At 44.1% G+C, this 23,170-nt stretch overlaps 1 protein-coding gene across 1 annotated transcript in view; it reads left to right on the top strand.

Moving 5' to 3' along the window:
* The window catches only part of LOC119161353 (eukaryotic translation initiation factor 4E-1A), a 66,859-nt gene that overhangs the window by 35,132 nt on the left and 8,557 nt on the right, over positions 1-23,170 (top strand). The window contains exon 4 of the mRNA XM_037413790.2: positions 9,367-9,506. Within this exon, the coding sequence (XP_037269687.1) occupies positions 9,367-9,506 (140 nt within the window). The remainder of the gene's footprint in view (positions 1-9,366; positions 9,507-23,170) is intronic.

Raw genomic sequence — 23,170 nt, 5'->3', positions numbered from 1 at the left:
CTAAACAGTCACTTGGTTTTTGTACAGACAGCACTACTTTCATCATGAGCACACAAATTATACACTGGAATGTAGGGGGCCTCCTCAGGAACCTTGACGATGTTCAAGAACTCCTATACAAATATTCGCCAAAAGTGCTATGTGTACAAGAAACACACTTAAGGGGGGGGGGGGGGGGGGGCTGCAACACTTTTTGAGCATTGTCGGAAAATGCTGCCGATCGGTAGTAGAGGCTCCCGACAACATGCGGGCCAAATATTATAGCATAGCACGTGGCCTGGAATTCACAATAATTATCAGTCAGCTGAAAATTGTTTTCTCTTCTCTCAACAAATGACGGAATATGCCCAAAAATTACATGTGGATTGCCCATCTATCAGCCATTGGCCGATTTGAAAATAGCGCGCTCGCTCATTACAGAGATCGCCGCGGGAGGCCACGACTTGTCCACGCGTGCGCGCGCAATCACACCAAAAAAAGCGGTGCATTCGAAGGCAAAAAGTGCTCAAGGCTACGAGGTGCGTGGGACGTTTTTCTGTGTCCCTGCCATCCCTCCCTGCTTAGCTTCCAGCGCTTTCGTCGGGACGAGAGAAGAGCGAACGCAATAGCAGCATGCGACAAACCTTTGTAACTCCACTCGCACTGGACAGATTCTTAAAATTTTTGCAGCGTTGAATTCGTGAGGCAATAAGCTTTTCTAGTGAATTCATTCCGTGGTTACTTGAAAAAGCGTTTCAGGGCTCCTTTAAAATTCAAGCACGCCATTTTTTCGTAGTTGCAATATTTTTCGAAAGGACTGTGATGATGCCATGGCATCATCTGGAGGTGTTGTCATAATAGTTATTCAAGGGATCGCATGCACACTCTTACTGCTTCGAGCATCCCTTGAAGCAGTGGCTGTTCGAGCTGTGCTTTTTAATAAACTCATCACCATTTTCTTTCTATACATACCTCCACACCACCAACTGCATAGACATGAATTTCAGTCCTTCATAAATGAACTTCTCGAAGTCTGTGTTGTCCTAGGGGACTTTAATGCGCATAGTAGTCTATGGGGAGACTGTGCGGCGTGCGAGGCCGCCTAATCGAACATTTCTGTCCTCCGGAGCCTGTCTCCTGAATGGGTCCTGCGTTAAATAGTACAGGCTCGCTAAGAATACCTACTCCTCCATAGATGTAAGCATTGTATTTCCGTCGCTTTTACCTCTACTTCAACTAAAACCATAAATAATCCTTATGGCGGTGACCATTTCCGGGTACTTTGGAGTACACAAATATCATATGATTCTCCTGCACAAGTATCCAAATGGCTCAATGAAAATACCGATTGGGGACAGTTTGAAAAGATACTTTCTTAACCTGGACTTTTGTGCGTTGAGCATAGAGGCTGCTGTGGACAACTTCACAGCTTTTTAATTGACGTTACCACGAAATGTATTCCACAAACAAGTGGACTATCCGGCAAGTGACGTGTCCCTTGGAATAATGAGCGGTAAAAAGTGCATAAAAAACAAAAAGCATGGAGATTGCTTCGAGAATCACACGAATTTTGAGAACATGAAGTCTCAGAGCAGGAGGACGTGCAGGCAGGCTAGAAGGGAAAGTTGGCAAAAATTTTTTATCGGGCATCACTTCATATACACATGAGGGTAATGTCTGAAACAGGGTGAGAAGGGTGGAAGGAAAACAAGCATATTCGCTCCCTCTGCTGTGCACACAAGGCGACAGCGTGGAAGACCAGGCAAACCATCTAGGAGCACACTTTGAGTAAGCTTCCAGCTCGTTACACTACTCTCAAGAGTTCCAACGGTACAAGAGTGCAGAAGCTAGATACCATATGTACAAAATACGAAGCACACAACCAATCTTTTTGCTTAACTGAACTAAAGACATCTCTAAACTACTGCAGCTATTCCGCCCCTTGATTTAACCGTGTGGTCTATGAAATGTTGAAAAACCTATCTCACTTTGCGCAAAATACCCTACTTTTTCTCTACAATGTCATCTGGTTTTCTGGCGACATCCCTCCCACGTGGATAGAGGCCATCGTAATTCCCATTTTGAAACAAAGGTAGAATCGATCCTGTGTTACGAGTTACAGGCCCATTGCACTGACAAGCTATGTAAACTTTTTGAAGAGATGAGAAATCACAGACTCATACACTTTCTTGAAACTAACAGCCTACTTTACCCGTAGCAGTGTGGGTTTTGGAAAGGTAGATCCACCGTCGACCATCTGGTACACAAATAGGCATAGATTCGAGACTCTTTCGTCCACAAACAATTTTTCCTCTCTGTGTTCCTCGATATGGAAAAGGTGTTTGATACCACATGGGGCTTTGGCATTCTGCGAGACCTGTCACACTTAGGTGTTTTAGCTAACATGCTGAACATACTCCAAAGTTATTTGTCCAGTCACACTTTCCGTGTCAGAGTGGGGGATGTCTTGTCTCGAACATTTATTCAGGAGACTGGAGTGCTGCAAAGCTGTGTCGTAAGTTCCACACTTTTCATTATAAAAATGAACAGCTTTTTTTTATAAGGTGGAATGCATTCTTGCATTCCACCTTATATGTTCTATTGCACATACGTCGACGACGTGCAGATAGGTTACAAATCATGCAACCTCCCCTTGTGCGAGCAACAGGTTCAACTTGGCTTAGATAAGGTAACCAAGTGGGCAGACAAGGAGTTCACCCTTAATCCACAAAAAAAGCACATGTATTTTATTCACAATAAACAGGGGTCTCTATCTAGATCCGGACATTGACCTGCATGGTCACAGGCTACCAGTAAAATCTGATCAGGCATTTTTAGGCATTATTTTAGACAAGAAACTGACGTTCATTCCTCACATCAAACTTCTTAAAACAAGTGCCTGAAAGCAATGAATGTACTCAAGGTTTTCTAGTGGACATCATAGGGCAGTGATTAAAAATGCCTGATGAATCTTCATGAGAGAATTAGATGCACACATTTAGATTATGGGGTGATAATATATTAGTCTGCAGCACCAAGTGCCCTGCAAATGCTTGATTTTGTCGACCATTTGGGCATCCGCCTTTCTAGGGGTGCTTTTTGCACCAGCAATGTAGAAAACCTCTACGTTGAGTCAAATGAGTGGTCCCCTCATCTGCAGAGAACTTACATGTCCTTTGTATATTCGCTAAAGGTGAACGCAGACAAGAAACACCCCTCATACTCAACTATTAATCATTTGTCGAGCTCCACTCGGTTTCAAAACAGACCTGTGAGACAGCCCTACTTTGTTCGCCTGAAGGGTCTAGCTGAAGGAAACTGGTGTGTTACTTGAACACAGTTTAGTGGCTCCTGCAGCATACCTACCACCGTGGAAGTGGTAGACTATAGATTGCGATGTGTCTTTCCTAGAAGTTACAAAACACGCAACCATTGCCCATATACGCACATACTCCTGGTACTTCAACGCAGATACACATATCTCGAGTTCATTACAGATGCCTCTAAGTCTAACTCTTCTGTGTTCTATGTTGCTGTCGGCCTATCTTTTTCGGATGCTGATCCTCTACATCGAGATACAAGCATCTTCACAGTGGAAGCTTACGCGATACTTGTTGCCGCTAAACATGTAAAACAATTACAATTACAAAAGGCAGTAATTTACACGAACTGCCTCACTGTAGTAAGCTTTGCAAACTCTTAAAAAAACAAAAAAAAATGCGGCCTCGTCTCGCTTTACTCAATATTGTGCACACTCTACACACTCAAACATGTCGAAGTGTGCTGGGTTCCATAGTGCCAGGGCACCGTGAGATCCAATGCAAGTGATGGCGGACCAGCTTGCTGGCAAGTATCCATTCACGAAAGCACTACCACTACACCCATATGTATCTCAGCCCTTGACCTTAAGCAGTCTCTCAAACGAAAGCTCGGGGATTACTGCAAAGCACGTGGGATACACACACACACAAAACAATCTACACATTCTTAAGCCACACCTTGGTAATTAGCTGCCAGTATCGAAATCGCGTCGTACAGTAACAAGGCTCAGGATAAGACACACGTACTTGACACACTCATATCTTTTGTCTGGTGGCGATCCACCAATGTGTGACACATGTGGTGAAGCACTAACAGTGCTTCACATTATAATCCAGTGTGAAGAAATAAACACTTCAAGAAAGAACACTTTCCATTACCCTACCGAGAACACATACCACTTCACCCTGTGAGGTTCGTCTGTAGGGAACCACTTTTCACTCGTGAATCTGTGTTGGTTTTTTGAAGAAATTTTCTCACTTTTCATGTAATATACCCAGGCATCGCGTGGCGTGACCTCTCAAGAGAGGTTGATGCTGCGTTAGCTCTACGGAAAAGCACCTGCCTCACGGCCCTTTGACACAAGGGCGCTGATGAGGAACTTGTGCTAGAGTTAATTATCTCCACCATGCTTATGTTATCAGAACTTTTTGACACCCATTCTCACTATACATTTCACGTCACTGTAACGATTTTATTACTTCTGCGTTTTACCTGCCTAGTGTGGGGAATTTTAAGGACCTTATACAGCCACTCAACATATTCATAGTTCATATCTCTTGTCCTGTCACCTGGTGCTCTTTGGTCATTAAATGGTCCTTGTGCCACAAAACACCACATATCATCATCATCAGACCTTCTATACGCGTGAGTGCGTGCATATAAGATTGGGGTTAAGAAGAAAGACAAGATCGAGTGTGTTGCCACGAGTGAGAGTATCATCTGCACGAGGTTGAATAGGAGAGAGAGCTGAATGAATGTCATTTGCTAGCCGGGAAGATAGGTTTGGCCAGTTTATATTCAGAAGATTAAAGTTCCTGCACAGAAAGGAATTTGCGCGAGGAAATCCGTTCAAATCAGCAACACCAACTGCATGTCATTGATATAGGCATAGTCACAGTGATGTCGATAACAGGTGGCTAGTATGTGATTACCCGAGGCAACAGATTAATGCAGAGCACTTCATAGCTGCTGTTAATATCTACCTTTTAGGAGTGCATGTGGTATTTGCCTAGAACTATAATTCTCTCTCTCATCCCCTCAACCCTGTCTCAACTACGAATTGTGTAGGACCCAATATCGTATAGAGTTTCGTTGCTTTGTAGGTTTTCTTTAGCCACGATTCAGTGAAAATTGATTGTTGTCAAGCAGGAGGGCCTCCAGAGCTTTATTTTGTTTGCACGTAGCTGCACACGTTCGCAAGCAAGATCGATAAAGTATGACATGAAGGGGGCGGGGAAGGCACACATACAGTTTTATTAGATAGTGGATTCGTGAAAGCTTTTGGCAATTGCTACGACTTTACTTCGACAATGGATGCTGTAGCATCATTGTTTGTAAACTGTTTATTTTCTATGAACAGCCTGTAAAACCTAACTTTGAATGTACATTTCTTTTCTTGAACAGACAAGTAAATATTTTTATGCACTTGACGAACACGAGAACGATAGTCTTCCTGAATTTAGAAATTAGAGCCTTTAAGTTTGGATCCAGCCGCAAGTATTTTCATTTTATCTTTAAAATGTCCAAGTTTTACGCCGATCGGACAGTTGTTAGTGCCTTGAAAATGGCCCAGCCGGTGGGCCCTTTCGATTGGGTCGCTTTCAAGCTTTACACTTAGATTTTTTATCAAAAAGCTATTACTCTCGATTCAGAACTTTCTGCACCTGGTATTCCAAAGAAAAATTGGATTACAACGAAGCTCGTGATTTTCTGAGTCGTCCCACTTTGTGACTAGTTCTCTTGCTTCAGAGGCAAGTTTAGCGATTGTGGAGCTGGTGACTAGTTCTCTTGCTTCAGAGGCAAGTTTAGCGATTATGGAGCTGGTGTTAGTCAGATACATGCTTGCTGATCTGAGCCACCCTTTCCAGTGCATCAGCTCAAGTGGCGAGGTTGCTAACCATATGTTTGAGTTATCAGCACAACTAAGGGTTAACTCCACCAGTACAGCATTTTAACCTTGTTCAAGGCTAAAAATAGCTCTGGCTATAGTTTCAAGGGACATGGCGGTGTTTTTGTTAGTAGGACCAGTGTTGAGTTTGGCGTCTCCTTACATCAGAAGCAGAAGACTATCAACATGGAAATTGATACATAACAAGTACATTGTCTGGCGTTGCGATCCACATAGGCAACCATACAGGTCGAGTAGGTGGTATGGCACCGCAAGAACACTACGGTCATTAAAATGAATGCTGATGTCGTACGGTAACTGACTAAAATCAAGCATTTATTTTAGGTTTAAGTCTGCCTGGTTCCTTTCTTCTGAATTTTTGTTGCACAGGGGGGGGGGGGGGGGCTTGGTAAAATGAGCGTAGGCTGTATTTCGAATATTTTTCTTCAATGTAGCGACAAATGTTCCCGTCCATTGGCGTTAAAACAGCAGCATGTTTGAAAATACTTTCATATAAAGGATAAGATCTGCACTGTAGTTGAGGTAGAAGTTTCAAGACCATTGCTGATGGTCAGCAGAGATGTCCACTAAGAATGGTAGTCCTGCCATTAACAAAGCTGGTTTACCTTTAAGTGCTCTTCCACCATCAAATGGGCAATATTTGCCCAGGTGCAGATTTGCGCATGCCTGGAAAAGAACAGATAAAAACATGCATTCCTGCCCCATGTGTACCCTTGTTGCCTGCCACTTTCAATTTTTGGAATTCTTTAACTGAAAAGGGGAAAAAGTTTTGACTAGCAATGCTAGAGTACAGTTCATCTAAAAAACAAATCACTGCTACCAGATCTTTAACATCTTCTAAACTGGCTCTTCTAAATGATTTCCTCGACACCACAATGTTTTTATATTCCCCATCGTGAATCCACAGAAACACGAATTTTCGCCGCTGCCAACTTAGGAATTGCGATATTTTTATTTCAGCTTGACTATGCATCTTCTATGTTTACTCCTCTGAGAAGCGTGAAGCGGCGCACACAGCGCGCATGAACTCCTGGTCACTGCGATGCAGGCCAGCGCCGTGGACGCTTTTGCGAATGTGCCCGTTCCTACCTTCAAGCCAAAAAAAAAAAAAAGAAAGAGAGAGAGAGAAAAAAGTAAAACTACGTTTTCGTTTGCAGTGCCACTTTTTCGTTGTTGCAGTCTTTGAACTGCACTACATTAAAATGACAATAGGTGATGCCACACACACACGCACAAAAAAATTGGTCCCGTATCTGCATGTTAATCTGCAAATGTCATTGAAAGACGATAGTCATGCATCTGGAGAGATTGAACAAAACGTTTCTTTGATGTTCTGCGCAGCCCCGCCGCGGTGGTCTAGTGGCTAAGGTACTTGGCTGCTGACCCGCAGGTCGCGGGATCGAATCCCACTGCGGTGGCTACATTCCCGATGGAGGCGTAAATGTTGTAGGCCCGTGTGCTCAGATTTCGTTGCACGTTAAAGAATCCCAGGTGCTCGAAATTTCCATAGCCTTCCACTACGGCGTCTCCCATAATCATATGGTGGTTTTGGGACGTTAAACCCTTCGCATCAATCAATGAATAGATGTTCTGCGCAAAACAATCTGTGAATGGTATTCTGGAGGCGCTGTGTTAGAGTGCCTCGAGCGTGCAGCGGAGGCGAACGAGCGTACCAAGTCTTGTCGCACGTGAGACATGAGCGCTATCTGGCATCTGGCATCTTCGAGAATGAAACACGTGGCTCTGAGACGTGCGCGCCCGTCTCGGAGGTGATTAGGTGTAGAACGCAAGCCAACGGGTAGGTGCCACCACCGTATCGTCTTAGCGAAACGTTGGAAACACTTCCCTTTTCGTGCAAGCGTTGCATGGTCAGCGCCGCGTGATAAACGCTACGGTCCTTAGAATAACTTCTGTATGCCTTTTCTAGTAAAAGACGCACATACAGAACTTATACGGTTATGGTGCCTCAGATATGCGCGATAATTGCTTTTTAGTTGACAATCGCGCAAGTATGAACGCTAAATCTTGAGCAACATTGATGGGTGCTGCGAATGAGGTCGGCCGTTTGGGGTATCCGCTGGTGTCGTTAAATACTCAGTACCGTTAAGAGTGGATAAGCAGACAAATGGACAGACCAAAATTATTCCGTCAAAGGTCCCCAAGAAAGACTATGGTCTTTAAACGAAAATGTGGCGCTGCATTCGAGAGTTCATGCCGTTTGTGGAGATCACTTTTCCTAATGGTATTGCGTGGTTTCAGTGCTCGTGCATAAAGTTGCTCTCGACATCCTTTTTTTTTTTTCTTTTGATGGGGGTAATCGTGTCTTCATTCCCGAGATGTGAGGTTGGGCGCTGTAGGAAATCTGTCATCATGGTGATGACGAGGGATCTTTGGAGGTTGATTTGTCACACACTTTGCCATCTTGTGCCCCATCATGTGTTTGCTACACAGTTTTGGCTGGTTTCAATTTCTTACTCAACCTGACTACCCTTCACGGCAGTGACAAGAGGTAGGCATAGTCTGCTTTCATGACTATTCTTTATTTGGCTATATAGCACGTCGGCGCGTATTTCATTGGTATGCAGCCGACAACTATAGCAAGCCTTCCTCCATGAGTAGCGTGCGTCGGAGCAGGGCTAGGGTTACCCTACGGGTATACTGAACAGCAGCAAATTTGTGGCCAAAACTACATCTCTGCAAGGCCAAGGTGCCGTTTTATAGTGTAGAGAACCTATTTACGAAGTCGGTGGTACGTAAAACTGCCTATGGCCAAGTATACGTCACTCAGCATACAAGGATTGGATTTGCACTAAAGAGAGGGAGGGGGAGTCATTTTTAAAATGGAGCATATTTGTTGTGCGCAGCGCTGTCAAAGGTGATCATTGTGGCTAACTGTACAAGTTGGCGAGCTTTTTGGGGATGCGTTATTTGACGTTTGTAAGTTTGATCCACGACGGCAAGTTATGTTTTTGCCCACTTCACTTTCTTTAACATTTACAGCAGAATTAATAGAATTAACGTTCTCTATGCCTCATTTGGCGTTATTGTTTAAGTTTTCTTCAATTTTATGTGCAAAAAAGAAAAATAAGCCCTTAAGTATTCTACTGTAGTCTGATGCTCTTTGAGACTTGACAGTTTTATATTGTACAGCTAATCTGTACAGTACAAGGTTGCGTACTATCTCATGATTATTGGTGTGAACATAGAGGTGACAAGGTAGGTATTTGATTCTCATTAGAAAAATGTGGATTTGCACACCTCTACTTCTTACTTTCTATTCCTGAAGCCTGCATCCATATCATGACGCAATAAGTTTTGTTAGTTGCTTATCATTGTTTCATGAAACCCTGTAGTTTTTGACATCTGTTAAGCTAGTCAAGTTGTCACTTTCCATTTAACATTATGTTGCAATGCTTGTGCTTTATATATTTTAACAGTTGCTGTGCCTGATAGGAGAGGCCTTTGAGGAGTTCAGCGATGATGTAAATGGTGCGGTTGTCCAAGTTCGTCCCAAGCTCGACAAGATCGCTGTCTGGACTGCTGATGTGCGCCGAGCTGACGGCAATATTAAGATAGGGTGAGTTGGCTTTTTATTTATTTATTTACACAGTTCCTGCAATGCCACAGTAGCATTATTGTAGGGCAGTGTATATGAAAAGCAAGTACAGTTAATGACGTTTTTGTGATAGTAAGTAATACTATAATAAAAAACAAAATTATAACATGCAACAATTGCAGTACGTACACAAAATTTTGGTACGATATGGAACATAGCAAACAGATACAAAAGGTGAAATGCTCGTGTCATATCACAACAATGAAAAAAAAGCACCATTGTCGCTCAAGTTTACTATACCTTCTGGAAGTTCATTCCACTCTCTAATTGTTTTTAAACGTCTTACTTTACGAGTTTATAATTTTATCTGGAGCTCACACTGACTGCCTTGCATGTTGAAAAGTTGCTACGTATGAGAGTTGATAGTGAAAGCTTCAAGCTCAGAAGGGGTTGATGGAAGACACTAGTCTTGTGGACCAAAATTAGGCTTTTTTTTTTTTTTCAAAATGAGCCAAATGCACTATAAATGAAACTGAGAAAAACACACTTTTTTTCTACTGACAATATAGTTGAGCCTGCTCAACTTTTTGCCGGTATGTTCATCTCTCCTAAATACCACAAATTTATAATGTGGCTAAAATATACATAGCCGAATATCGACAGTATTATCGAGTGAAGTTTGTATTTGGCTCATGTAGATTGAAACATTTCATTTGGACATGAATTAGCTAGTGAAATAAGTGTAAGACTGTTGCAATGTGTGGTATATTAATATTTCGTGATATAATTGACACCATACTTGTGCTTCCGTCACGTCACGACACCAACTTGTGCTTCCGTGCTTCAACGCATGGGCATAATGGCGAAAAAAAGGGGCACTATTCTGGACTGTCATCAGGGTTTTCTTGTTCCTGGCATCAATTGAAGGCCTTGAAAAGTGTTCATAGTTTTATGCTATGCCTTTTCTGACCACTTCTTCTTTTTTAGGGAATAGACGCCCAATATCTTTGATTCATGCCTATTTTATTTCAAATATACCGTGTTGGAGTGAACGGAGGACAAGGTACTGTTGTGCTAATGTTGAGTACAATCGCTAAATGTAAAAAGAAGCAGGAACGTCAGCCTCTTACTCTTTAGAATTGACTTTTATCACGAAACATGATGTCCTTCAATAAATGCAAACTTGTGCTATAAAACCTAGTTCAAAACAGCATAACAAGGCAACTAAGAAGAAAAACATTTTGAATGGGACCATATTGGTAAATTTGGTCATGTTTGTTGGAGCAGAGCTGGTTTAATGAATGTGGCTCACTTTGATTGAAACAGTTGGAGTACTTGACTCAGTTTTCATTAGAAACTGCCTTTTCGAGCTCATGTTACAAAAAGGAATTGCCCCATTTTGATTTTAACTGTTCTGGAAATTTAAGATACTTAGGCATGCTTTAGGTTCAACTGAAGTTAGCCTAGTTTCAGTTTCTGCATTCAGCTCTTTTAGAAAAAAAAAACTCCTCAAATATTACCACAAAAGAAGCTTTCTAAAACTTTTCTCTTGACTTTTTTTTCTGCCCATAGTTATCAAAGAGAATCTATGGCTGCTATAACACACCTGCTAAGTCTCCCGGCTTGGCTGGGAGACTCCCAGTTTTCGACTGTTTCTTCCGTTTCTACGGTTGTCATGAAAATCTCCCGGAAATCGAAATTTCAGTGCCTGCTCTTGCTGCATTGGCAAAAAAGCAGCTGAATCGTTATAAATGAGTTTGAGGTGTTCATCTAAACAAACAGTAGAATCTCAGCAATGCGAAACCGCGGCATATACGAAAGTCTCTGGCCAAATTCCACTATGTCTATTGGGCCTAAACTCGAATGCTCTGAACACATTTCCTGATCGAGGTGGGTGATACGAACTTTATTACGGAAACTGTCGAATGAAGGCCAAGAGCAGCGTACTCGACGCTTTGGAAGTACGCGTGAGATCACTGTTGACACGATCCTGTATGTCGACGACGTAACTGACAGAAGCCCGAAAGTGTACACTCAACCAGCGTTGCTTTGACTGGTTGAGTCAAGCAACTCTGCGAACAGATCTGCGGTACATGTGATCTTAGATCGCATAAAACGACTTTAGTTTTGGCGCGTGCGCATCCAAGCATACAGGTATTGTAAAAGGAACAAGCCTTTGCCGCAACCGCCGCGTACAAAACCGTGGACGCAGCGACGCGATAGCGATCTACGAGCTCCGAGGACACATAGTGCTAGGTAGGCCCTAAGTACGTAAAAAAACAAACAAGTCGCAGACAGTTTTGCTGTAAGGGTGAAGCAATGAATGCTACAGCAACCACTCGGAGTGTCATGCTGAGAGCGGCAAGTAGATTGTAACATGCAGCGCGCTGCTCTCGCACAAATGACTCACGAAAACGATACACACAGAAGAACGAACTAATGTTTACCGCTGGACATGTAACGCACTGTTTAAACAAAAACAATGCATGATTTGTAATCATAGGTACTGATGAATACAAACTAACAAGTGTTGTCCCAGTTGTTATACCTTGCTGTGTATGAAAAGCGTGCTCTTTTCGCAAACGGGGCCTGTGCAGAGACCAAAGTGACCTTAGTGGGCTGGGCAACTAACTCAATTGTTCCAGTAAAAGCCGCATGCACACGATTCTCCCCACCAAAGGATGAGCGCGCGCACAAGCATCTAAATCACCCCCCCCCCCCCCCCATCCCATCCCATCCACGGGCAAAGTACACCTAAAAAGTAAGCGCCCGTCAGTGTATCGCGACGAGCTGGAGCTTTTTTTTCTTTTTTGAGGGTTCATATATATAGATACGTATACATACGGTGAATGACGGCGGCGACAGCAAGAAAACCAGCCTAGACTGTCCATAAAATTGCTATCATTAAAAATAAGAAAGGCCAGACGCATTTTGGCGTTCTGTGCTTGGGGATGAACAGATTTGGTTGTACTTCGGCTACGGTAACATCGTCAGTGCATTGGGCGGCACGATTGGTGCCCCATGGCACCAAGCAAACAAAACTTGATGCTGGTCACAAAAACGTGCATGCAATGTCTAGTCTGTCTGGTGGGATTTAATGCTGTGGTCGGGTTTTTTTTTTTTTTAACCTGCACTGACATTGCAAGTATGCAAGCCTCCACCATTTTGCCTCCACTGAAACGCTGCTGCTGCGGTTATGATCCAACTTGCATGTTGTTTCAGGTCAGTAGCCAAGCACCATAATCAGTGATTAGTACTGAGCAACCACAATGGCAGAGAACATGTGACATGCAAGACTGCTCAGACACACTTGAGCCCCCCATAAAAACCAACTGACGTATTAATGATCACGGCTCATCCAACCTAGCCATGATAGTGGTACATAGTACAGTAAAAGCTCGTTTATCTGGACCTCGTTAACTCGGAAATTCGTTTAACTAAGATTCGCGGCGCGGTCCCGGCAAAACTGTGTATATTTCAATGAGGTCAAATGCTCATCAATTCGGAGGGATTTAGCCGTGCACCAGTTATCTCGGACAACTCTGGAGAGGGCTATCGGGACTCCAGAGTCGTGCGATCTCGGTGGCTTGGAGGCTCAAGCACCGCTTGCTGTAACCGACCGCCACCGACAGCAGCATCGGAGTTCTGAAGAAACCGAAACCGAGCGAACTGCAGCAGAATATGACCATGAGGATAGTGATTGAGGGGAAGTGGCTAGGTGGCGCTAGTCACCATCCGGCGGAAGCGCTTGGGTCACCGGTGCATCCAGTGTCTACTATCAGCTCCTCGCTACGCCTACTGGTGTACTTCGTGCCTTGGTTCTTTGTGTTGTGACTTCGCGTGTTACGGCTGTGTTTGTGCGCGTTGCTGCCGCCGTCGCGCTTCATGGCGACCGTCACCTGAATTAAGGGGGGACGCAGGTCATAGAATGGTGAAAAATGGCCAAAAAGTCGATTTTGAGAAAATGTGACATTGGAAATTTTTAGACCTATAAGCACGTGTCCTCAAATTGTGAACACTGAATTCGATCAGTAAATGGATTAAAATTGATTATGAAGTCGCCACCGGTGAGGCAGTCAGCCGATCGCCGCCATCTTGGGCTTGTTTTGAAGCCGATTCCTTTGTGCACATTTTGCCACCCTTCAAAATCGCGTCGCTTAAACAGAACAGCTGCCCTCGCCCCTTTTTCGGAGCCCCCTTCCGGGCCGCTGATTGGCCGGAGCACGCGCGCACCAGGCGAGCCCCCTGTTCCTCGCTTCCCATTGGCTGATGTGGCCAAAGTTGCCCGCACTTTTTTTTATATTGTTTGTCGGCCGCCGGTTCCCGTTCGCGCACGTTGTTCGTCTGCTTTTCGCACGTGCCTGCTTGTGCTACGCGACCGATGCACCGACTTTCCGTCTTTTGCCGGCATGATTGGAGACGCTCGTCTAAAGAAGACGCGCCAAGCGTATGGCAAGAAACGGAGGCGCCCGTGGAACGCCCGCCAGAAGAAAGCAGCCGACAACGTGCAGCCGATTTCGCCCGATGCCGCCGAAGCGGCGCATTCTGACGTCGGCGCGCAGCCGCGGCCGCTTGTGTCCGAAGCGGTGCACTCTCCTGTGCCTTGCAGCAGCACCTCATCAGATTGTGTTGTTGTCGGATCGTCATCTTGCACTTCCAGCAGCATCCTAGACCGCATTGACACGGCGTTTTATTCGGCGGACGAGTTTGCTGAGTGCGCGAGAAATGCTGCGGGCTTGAAGGCATCACTCGCATCGCAGTGCGCGACGGGACGTAAGTTTGAGTTGCTAGATATTGATCTGGAGGATGATGGCAAGGGAAACTGGACAGAATTTGTTATTGTTGATCTGGCGGCGATACGCTCGTTATTTGGACTTGTCGCGTGCCCAGAATGGGGTGAAAGAAGTGTCACTATTTCAAAGGCCTAGAAAGAGTACGGGCTGTGTTCGAAGCTCATAGTCACATGCGGCAGTTGTGGCTTTCGCGAAGAGCGTTTTTCGTCCCCACGTATAGCCGACGAGACCGACGCCAAAATAAGGCCGTTTGAAGTTGATGTGCTTGCCATGAAGGCCATCAACAGTATCGGCAACGGCTCTGTCGGACTTGTTCGCCGGGATGATTATTTCGCATCGAGGGCTTCACCACAAGAGTTATGAAAGCCACATAAATATAATGAAAAAAGCCTGCTGTGCGACTGCTGCCGAATGCGAAGCGGCGAGCGTTGCTCGCGTCAAGAGCTCTATGTAGAGTTGGCAACGCGCCCGGAAACGTCGACGTTATTTGTAACGGCACCTGGCTTACGCGTGGACATAGCTCGCATATATGTGTTGGCTGCATTGTTGAGATGTATAGTGGCCTCGTGATAGACCATATCATGCTATTGAACTTTTGCCTGGCTTGCACCACGGGACCCAAGGAAGGAGAAGCAGGACATTCTGCCTGGCTCATTCAGCATGCCCCTCTGTGCCAGAAGAATGTTGATTGTAATGCTGGCCAGATGGAAGTGGATCTGCACTACGCTTGTTTGAGCGGTCACTTGAAAAGCACAAGCTTTGTTATACGACAATGCTGTCAGGCGGCGACAGCAGGACATTCCATGCACTCACAGAAAAAGAGGTGTGCTCTTACTCTTACTAACTCTTATTACTCATACTCTTACTCATATTAACGCTATTCCTTTCCAGACATCTAGCCTGTCTAAGGCCAGTTTTCAAAGGCATTCCAAGCACCGGCCTGGCTCTGTCGTAGGATGCTGGGCTAGCACGCAGGGGACTTGGGTTTGAATCCCAATGTGTCTTTGGTGTTTATTTCCTTCTCTTTTTTTTATTTTGTGCAATAGTGTTTACGAACACCGGCGGCGGCAGACAACTACGGCATGCACGTGAACTGCGTTGTGATGTCAGTGTTCGCTGTAAAGAATCTGATTTCTCACGACCAAACTGGGTAAACACGGTACTTGCTTGACAGTTTTCGGGTATGCTTGCTTGATTTCGTGTAGACATTCCTCATGTACAAGTAGCTCAAAGCTGTCTATGCCGAATGTCCTTCCCCAGTTTTCTCAATCGCTCCTTCAATTTTATCTTGCTGCTAGCTTTCCTGCCTTCGAATGATGTCCATCCTAGGTCACTTTGTGCCTCCGGATTTGGGGTATTCCTGTGTGCTCCCAAAGCAAGCCTACTTAAGCCACATTTCTTAATTTCCAATTTCGTTTGAGCCTCTGATCTCATGTAAAGGATCGTATTGCCAAATATCGGGCCATGAACCATGACCCCCTTTCTCAATCCCTCCAACATCATCATACCTTCTGTAATTCCAGAGTGCCCTATCTTTCCTTGCAGTTGCATTCCCTTTAGTCATCATGTATTTCTCATGCTTCCCCTTATGTACTCAGCCCCATTGCTTATCTGTATGCCGAGATATTTGCATTTATTCATTGTCTACATCATGATCTCCTGTATGTTGTGCTCTCTGCCTTTGTTATCACTAAAAATCATGATTGCCAATTTTTTTACTAAACCTATTGCGTGATTCGCGTGCACATATAGCTGGAGATAACTTTAGCATAGGTGGAATTACGGATATGGAATGAAAGTCTCACCTATATTCTTCATTACCACATATGTCTATCAATCCCTGTATATCTTTTTTGTCGGCCATTGATACTATAGTTTAACCTAGATATATTGAATTTGATCAATTCCCAAAAAAGGTTCGTTATAAAGATGATTTCATTATATGCAGATTCAGTACAAAAATTTGAAAAATAAACGCACAAATTAAACAAATAAGAGATCGGAAGCAGAGCTAACCCACTAACCCAAAACACTTAATTAGCGGTAAAAAAACCTGGTTGTTATTGTGATAGCAATTATATGGACCCTCTCGGTGGGTTTCTGCCATCGCTGCCATGTTCCGTAGCAAGGCTAAATGGATAACATGCCCCCGCACATCGTAGCTTTCATGAGTTGGTAAAAGCACACGAGGGCCACTGAAACACAGATCACATGAGTCGGCCTATCTCTATCGCCTGGAAGGCACATAAGGTGTCATACCCCGCATGTTAGAACTGCTCTCGAATGCTCATATAGAAAGGAAACCACCACGAGCATGAAAGAACATGGGAGGAGGAGGAAAGTCGTTCGAGTAGCAACAATGAACTTTGATTTTAAGGGCAGTCGCAATCGCTGGTGGAACTGCCCTCGAATACTCGTATAGAAAGGAAACCACCAGTCTCCAGCGAGCATGAAAGAACATGGGAGGAGGAGGAAGGTCGTTTGAGTAGCAATAGTGAACTTTGATTTTAAGGGCAGTCGCAATCGCTGGTGGAACTGCCCTCGAATACTCATATAGAAAGGAAACCACCAGTCTCTAGCGAGCATGAAAGAACATGGGAGGAGGAGGAAGGTTGTACGAGTAGCAACAATGAACTTCGATTTTAAGCGCAGTCGCAATCGCTGGTGTGTGTGCTATCTTGACAAGATAGTGTGCTTTCAACGCGAAGAGACTGTGTGAAAAGAGCAGTTCTCCCTGGAGCAGCTGTACATTCTCACACCAGCGTTTTGTAGGAGTTCCGCGATATCGGATCTAAAAGAGTTGGCTGCCAGCCTTACTTTGTATAACATTACACAAGATAGTGTGCTTTCAACGCGAAGAGACTGTGTGAAAAGAGCAGTTCTCCCTGGAGCAGCTGTACATTCTCACACCAGCGTTTTGTAGGAGTTCCGCGATATCGGATCTAAAAGAGTTGGCTGCCAGCCTTACTTTGTATAACATTACAACTTTTTGCTGTCACGTTCATTGCATTGCATTCAATGCGCTGTCGTGTTGTTGCCAGAGCTAATTGACTGATCACAAAGGCTACAAGCCTGCGAACACGCAGCATGGCATAAGACTGAAGCGCGTGACGAGTTTTCCGAAGAGCCATTGTCTCGGAGAGTTTCCATCAGTGCCTAATCTGACAACCCCTTGGCAGTGACGACATGGTTGTCTGCAAAAAAAGAAATACATAGCTGTACGTCTTTTTGAAAAAGAATGAGGCACTTATTTCTGTCTCTCAGTTTGGGGACATGGCTCAGTGCCTGCAGAAAGATCCCGTCGGTGGAGCTTTCTTGCCAACCAGCCCCTGCACCAAGAGAGGGGACGGTGGGCGCTGTGATCGCAGTGACGTCACACTGTTACTGTTTGCATACGGGAAGAAGTCTATTTACTTTTCTTTCCTTCAGCAAAAGTTTCAGACAAGAACGATGGCCCCGATGATGAAGGTTGGTTACGGAGAACGTTGGCATGATATAACATTGTTTCGTCGTGCTGCGGCTGACACTAATTTTTTTCACTTGGTACCTGCGAGAAAAATAGTGAATTGCACTAAAAAGGTCGGTTGGGTTTTTAAGGTCTCTTCGATTTGGCTTGCACTGCCTGTACTGAAAAGTGTCACGGTGGTGCCAGCGGTGCTGTGGGCACGCAGCACCGGCTCAGCAAGTATAAATGCAGTCGCGACACCACAGCATGGCTACTACTGCTAAAACGAAGATGCAAGTGCAGGCACAGTTTGTCGAATAGCCAACGCGGCGTGTATCGATGGTGTTGTTTAGTGTTGTTTACCAAAACACTACTGCGAAGGCTGTCTTCATGCCGTAGGAAAAACTTCTCGACAGCGTGGATGATCGAGACAACAGCAATCTGTGCAGTAAGAAAGGTGTGGGTTTGTGTTTTAATTGGTTGTTTGCTTGTTGTACATGAAAATGTCAGTCATGCTTCCAGGTACAGGAACGCTGTCAGACAGTTTCACGAAGGATTTCAAGAGACTGTTCATACTGTCTATAACGACGGTTTAGCAGTTTAGTATCAGTTCCCATACTCGCAGTCTTCTGTTCAAGTGTGTGGGAGGCTATAGAGCAACAAAAAAAAAAAGCGAAATATCCCGTGAGTTGTTTGACCGACTGAGCCAAATATCCCGGGAGTTGTTTGACCGACAGAGCCACTTCTAGAAATTCATGCTATATCATAAGACACATACGCAAGCTACCTTGAATACATATTTTAAGTCTTTTTGAAGGCTGCCTATCGCATCGACTTCACACTTTTGTAAAGACGAAGTGAGTGCGCAGCTTGCGCCTCGAGCTACATAATTTATTACTTTAACCTTTTCTTTTTTATATGATTCTTACTGCAGTCAACCACGGTGGATTTTTCTGCTCACGAGACAGACATGTAAACAAATCCGTATTTATAGCTGCCGATAAGACCCGGCTAAGATTGCCCATCAGTGGCTCAACTTGAGTCAATGAGCTTGACTCGGCTATTTTTTTGCATGCACTCCCTGAACAACACACAGCGCCATCCGTTCCAAGCTTGAAAGGAGGAAGGGGCGCACACCATGCTGCACCTCTCTACACCTTCCTTTGATCAAGTGCAGGCCGGCAGAGAACTCGTGGATCACTACGCTTGTACCACAACAAAACGAGGGAGCCAGCGCATATCATGTGTGCGGCACCAGCAAATCGAAAAGAGAAGTGCTGCACCCGTTCAACTGGTGCCACCAGTGCAGCCAAATCGAAGAGAGCTGTAGAAATTATTTAGTGCACTTGCATTTGTACTTCGCTTGCGGCTGTTGGCAAATGGCGAAATTAGATAGCAGTAGGTATAAAAATAACAAAACATTGAGTCTGAGTGCCCGCAAAATGACAAGATTTCATGTTCTTTGGGCATGTTGAAGGGTTATCTAAATTGCTGCTTGCATAAGCAATGTTGGGAGCTTTATGCCTATGCGTGTTTCAGAGTGGAGATCATGCAAACACAAAATATTGGTGACATTTCTAATGTCTTCTCACCTGCTTTCCACATGGATGTTAAAATACTGCTTCTCCATCGGCAGTATAGCACTGCAATCGACTGGTCCATTACATTGCCCGACAGGCTCTTTATTTGGCATCATCTTCTTCGTCATTGCTTTGCAGACTTGCGACAGCTGCCGTTATCAAGAACGTAAATGCCATCAAAACTTGCGTGTATGCTGTAGGCTGCAGTGCTAGGTTAGCATAGCTTTGGGTCGCTGGAGTACACTCTAGCTTTTCTTGCGCAACCAAGAGACCGAGATTTTTTAGGGGGCGCACTAGCGTTAGGCTAGCCTCGCTTGGCCTATGCTATAGTATGCTATAGCCCCGCTATAGCGTGTTATGCTATAGCGTGTTATAGTTTATATCGCCACATTAAGTGCTTGTTTTCCTCCATGTGAACAGGTCATTTAAGTAAAACCTGTACTCGACAACCACTAAAAAGGCATTTTTAGGTGCTGATAGGCTGATATAGGCACGAACCTCTAAATAGGCTCTTATAGGCGCAGTAAATGTTTGAATAAAGTATTTCTCTTTCCTTAGTTCATGCTTACTATATTTTAAATAGGCTAGAAAGAGACTGCAGGAAAAAAATAGGCATTTTGCATAAAGTTGCAGTCTGTACTGATAACCTACACAACAACCTCATCATTCTGAAAGCAGCTTTGATGACATTCATTATCTGTGTCCCTCATGCTGCTAGTTGATCTAGCCCCAACACCCAAAACCACTGTTCGTCGTCCGAAAAGATAGGCTTGCCTCGTGCCTTGACTGAGGGGGCACGCATCACTTAGTCAGTGATTGTCTTCTTGCCAAGAAGAAAATGTGATGGACATTTGCAAGTTTGTGATAGGCCTGTGATAGTTCCTGCAATATATCTTCTCTTGCAAATTGGGAACTTGGAGCAGACAGCCATCAATTTCAACATTTTGATTAATGGGGTAGTCAATGAAGGAAGAACAGCGTGCTTGGTAAAACTATGAACACAGAAAATGAAATGCAGTCACGTGGCATGGTATTCTAGTTTCTTCTAATGCTACTAATGGCCCTGCCCTCTGTGGTGGTACATTATTTTAAACAAAGAGACCTGCTACTTGCGCTAACGTATGTTTGCTCGTGTTAACCTTTTGCATCTTACTGTAACAAAGCTGGAGTTTTTATTTTTAAAAACAACAAAAATGTGCCCCAACATAGCTAGTATACGACTATATCAAGTCTGCCAACCTGGAAAATTCTGGGAATTTCCGAAAAGTCTGGCCTAGTCGTAGAAGTTAATGGAAGTCTGTGCGACCATCACAATAATAAGCACTACCACTGATCAAAGTTTAAAAAGCCACTCATTTGTTTGCAACTATAGTGAACAGCTAAAATATGTGTGAAAAAAGAAAAAGCATTCTACAACTGTTCCTTCTTCGTAAAGTTTACTGACATTATAGCAGCCGCTATGGTGAGGTTTGTTGACAATAATAGCCATAAGAAAGGCACAGCGTATTTAAGGAGGCCTAAGTACGTGACCTAAGTACCGGAAGTACATTGTTGGAAGTGCCCCATAACTCCTGTTCAGCATATGTGCAGTTGTCTGCATGGGCTCTTATTGCAGGTCCAGGTATGATGCAAGCTTTTCTTTGGCCAGAACACACGCACTTGACCAGTCAGTTTAGTGGCCTGTAGATTCTACGTGCCTCGCGAAGTCATGCGAGGTCACTCGTAGTTTCCGGACGTAATATTAGCATTTTGTTTAACTCTTTTCCTTGAAATTTGTGATCTCACCGCGATGTACTGTTTGTCACAATCATGGCAGCCTTAAAAAAAAAAGGGACAGTGGAAATCTTCGCTTGGCAACTTGTCCTTCACGTCTAAAGCATTCCCTAACTTCCAAGTTTGTACATACACTTTATTCATGTCTGTTGCTTCTAAATATCACACAGCATATCCGACCACAACATTACTCACCTGGTTGGATGTGTGCATGTTTGTCTGGACCATGGGTGGCGTCGGCTTGAAGGCCTTTGGTAACGAAGGTAACCCACCGGCATCTGTGATAAATATATGGAATCGAGAGAGCTGTTGCGCCCTGACAGATTCCTTCTTGTCAGCTCATGTTCAAACGTAATCGCTTTAAACACTAGCCCTAGCTTTAATTGCAGGCATCTTAGAACTTTGTCAAGTCCAAGCGTAAGAACCCAGAGAAATGAAACGTCAACATCCATGTGCTCATTTTGGGAAAAAAAGAAAAGAATGAAAGATAGAAGAAGAAACTTATGCTGTACGGCTCCATTCTTGTGACGTTGTTGTTAGTCGTACAATGTGAGGTGCACCGAATACGCAAGCAGTAGGGTGTTTTTTTTTTTTTTTCTTTTTTGCTGGAAAAGTATATACTAGAGGTGGGCAGCGGCTGCATTTCCGATGGAGGCGGAAATGTTGTAGGCCCGTGTGCTCAGATTTGGGTGCACGTTAAAGAACCCCAGGTGGTCTAAATTTCCGGAGCCCTCCACTACGGCGTCTCTCATAATCATATAGTGGTTTTGGGACGTTAAACCCCACATATCAATCAATACTAGAGGTGGGCAATTTAGGTGGGGATCCAAAGCAATAGTAAAAATACAACAATCCAGGTCGCATCAAATCTAATTCAAGCCACATCCTAAACAGTAGTCAGTAAATACAGGCAGTAAATACAGGTCGATGTAATCCAATAGACATCCTAAGGGGCCTGGGCTGTAACTATTATAGTGAACTATAATATATTCCAGTGGCGGAACTGGTCGGGCTTCGGCGTCCTACTTTTACACAGATGCCCCAAAATAGTGACTTCCTCGTTTTCTAGCAGCTTTGGCTGTATTGTAAAGCAGTCATCTCCTTCGAACTTTTAGCCGCGGGTAATATTAACTTGTGTTTGCTTTCTGGTTCTTCCAAACAATAAACAGCCAATTTCCTTACTCTCTGACTTGGTGGTTGCATTTTGGCCAGATATATACGTTTTTTTCGTATTTACCGCACGAGCTCAGAACATTCTGAGCACTTGTAGTACATTTATTTACTTACTTTATTAGAGCGCTTAATTTTTTAGCACTTTAAGGTCTCAAGGAAGCAGACCTAACGGTCATGGAATTTGCTTTAAATCATCATGGGAAATGTACAAAAGTTAGGGAATTTTGAAAAAGCAAATTGTTAGACACCCTGTGTATATTGTATGGGAGCCAAACACTACTAAATCTCTGCGCTTGAACGCTGAGTAAACAACCTCTTGTCTGAAATTTGCGATAGAGGTGACTACCTAGAAGGATTTGATTAGGCTTGTGCAAATATTCAATTGCTTCAAATATTCGAACGAATAGTAGAGTAGTCGAATTCGCTTCGATTCGAATTTATAAAATTGAAAATTTCGAAGTATTCGCAATGAACGAATGGATATACTATAATAATTCGCATGTAACGGCCTGTAAAAGTAGTTTCACTGCTATGTTGGAGTGCTAAGTCGTGAAAGCACCCATACAGGGGAAATCAGCTTTGCCGCGAACCCTTCAAATTTAAAGGGGTCGTGCAACACTTTTTCAGCATGGTTTGAAAACGCTCCTGACATGTAGTTGTGGCTACCGAGAACACGCAAGCCAAGTTATATAGTGCAGCACGCGTCCTGCAATTTACAATAAATTCTCAAAGTTAGCTGCAAATTACTCTTTTCTCAGCAAATGACACCACTAGCTCAAAAATCACTCATCACAGCCATTGCATCAGCCATTGGCTGAATTGAACATGGCGTGCTCGGTCGTCACTGGGGCCGCCGCGAGAGGCCATGACTTGTCCACTTGTGTGTGCGCGATCACACTGAAAAGCCGCATATTCGAAGAA

Source organism: Rhipicephalus microplus, chromosome X, assembly GCF_043290135.1.
Source record: "Rhipicephalus microplus isolate Deutch F79 chromosome X, USDA_Rmic, whole genome shotgun sequence".
Lineage (NCBI taxonomy): Eukaryota > Metazoa > Arthropoda > Arachnida > Ixodida > Ixodidae > Rhipicephalus > Rhipicephalus microplus.
Note: the sequence above shows the minus strand (reverse complement) of the source record. Positions and strands in the feature narration are given on the sequence as shown.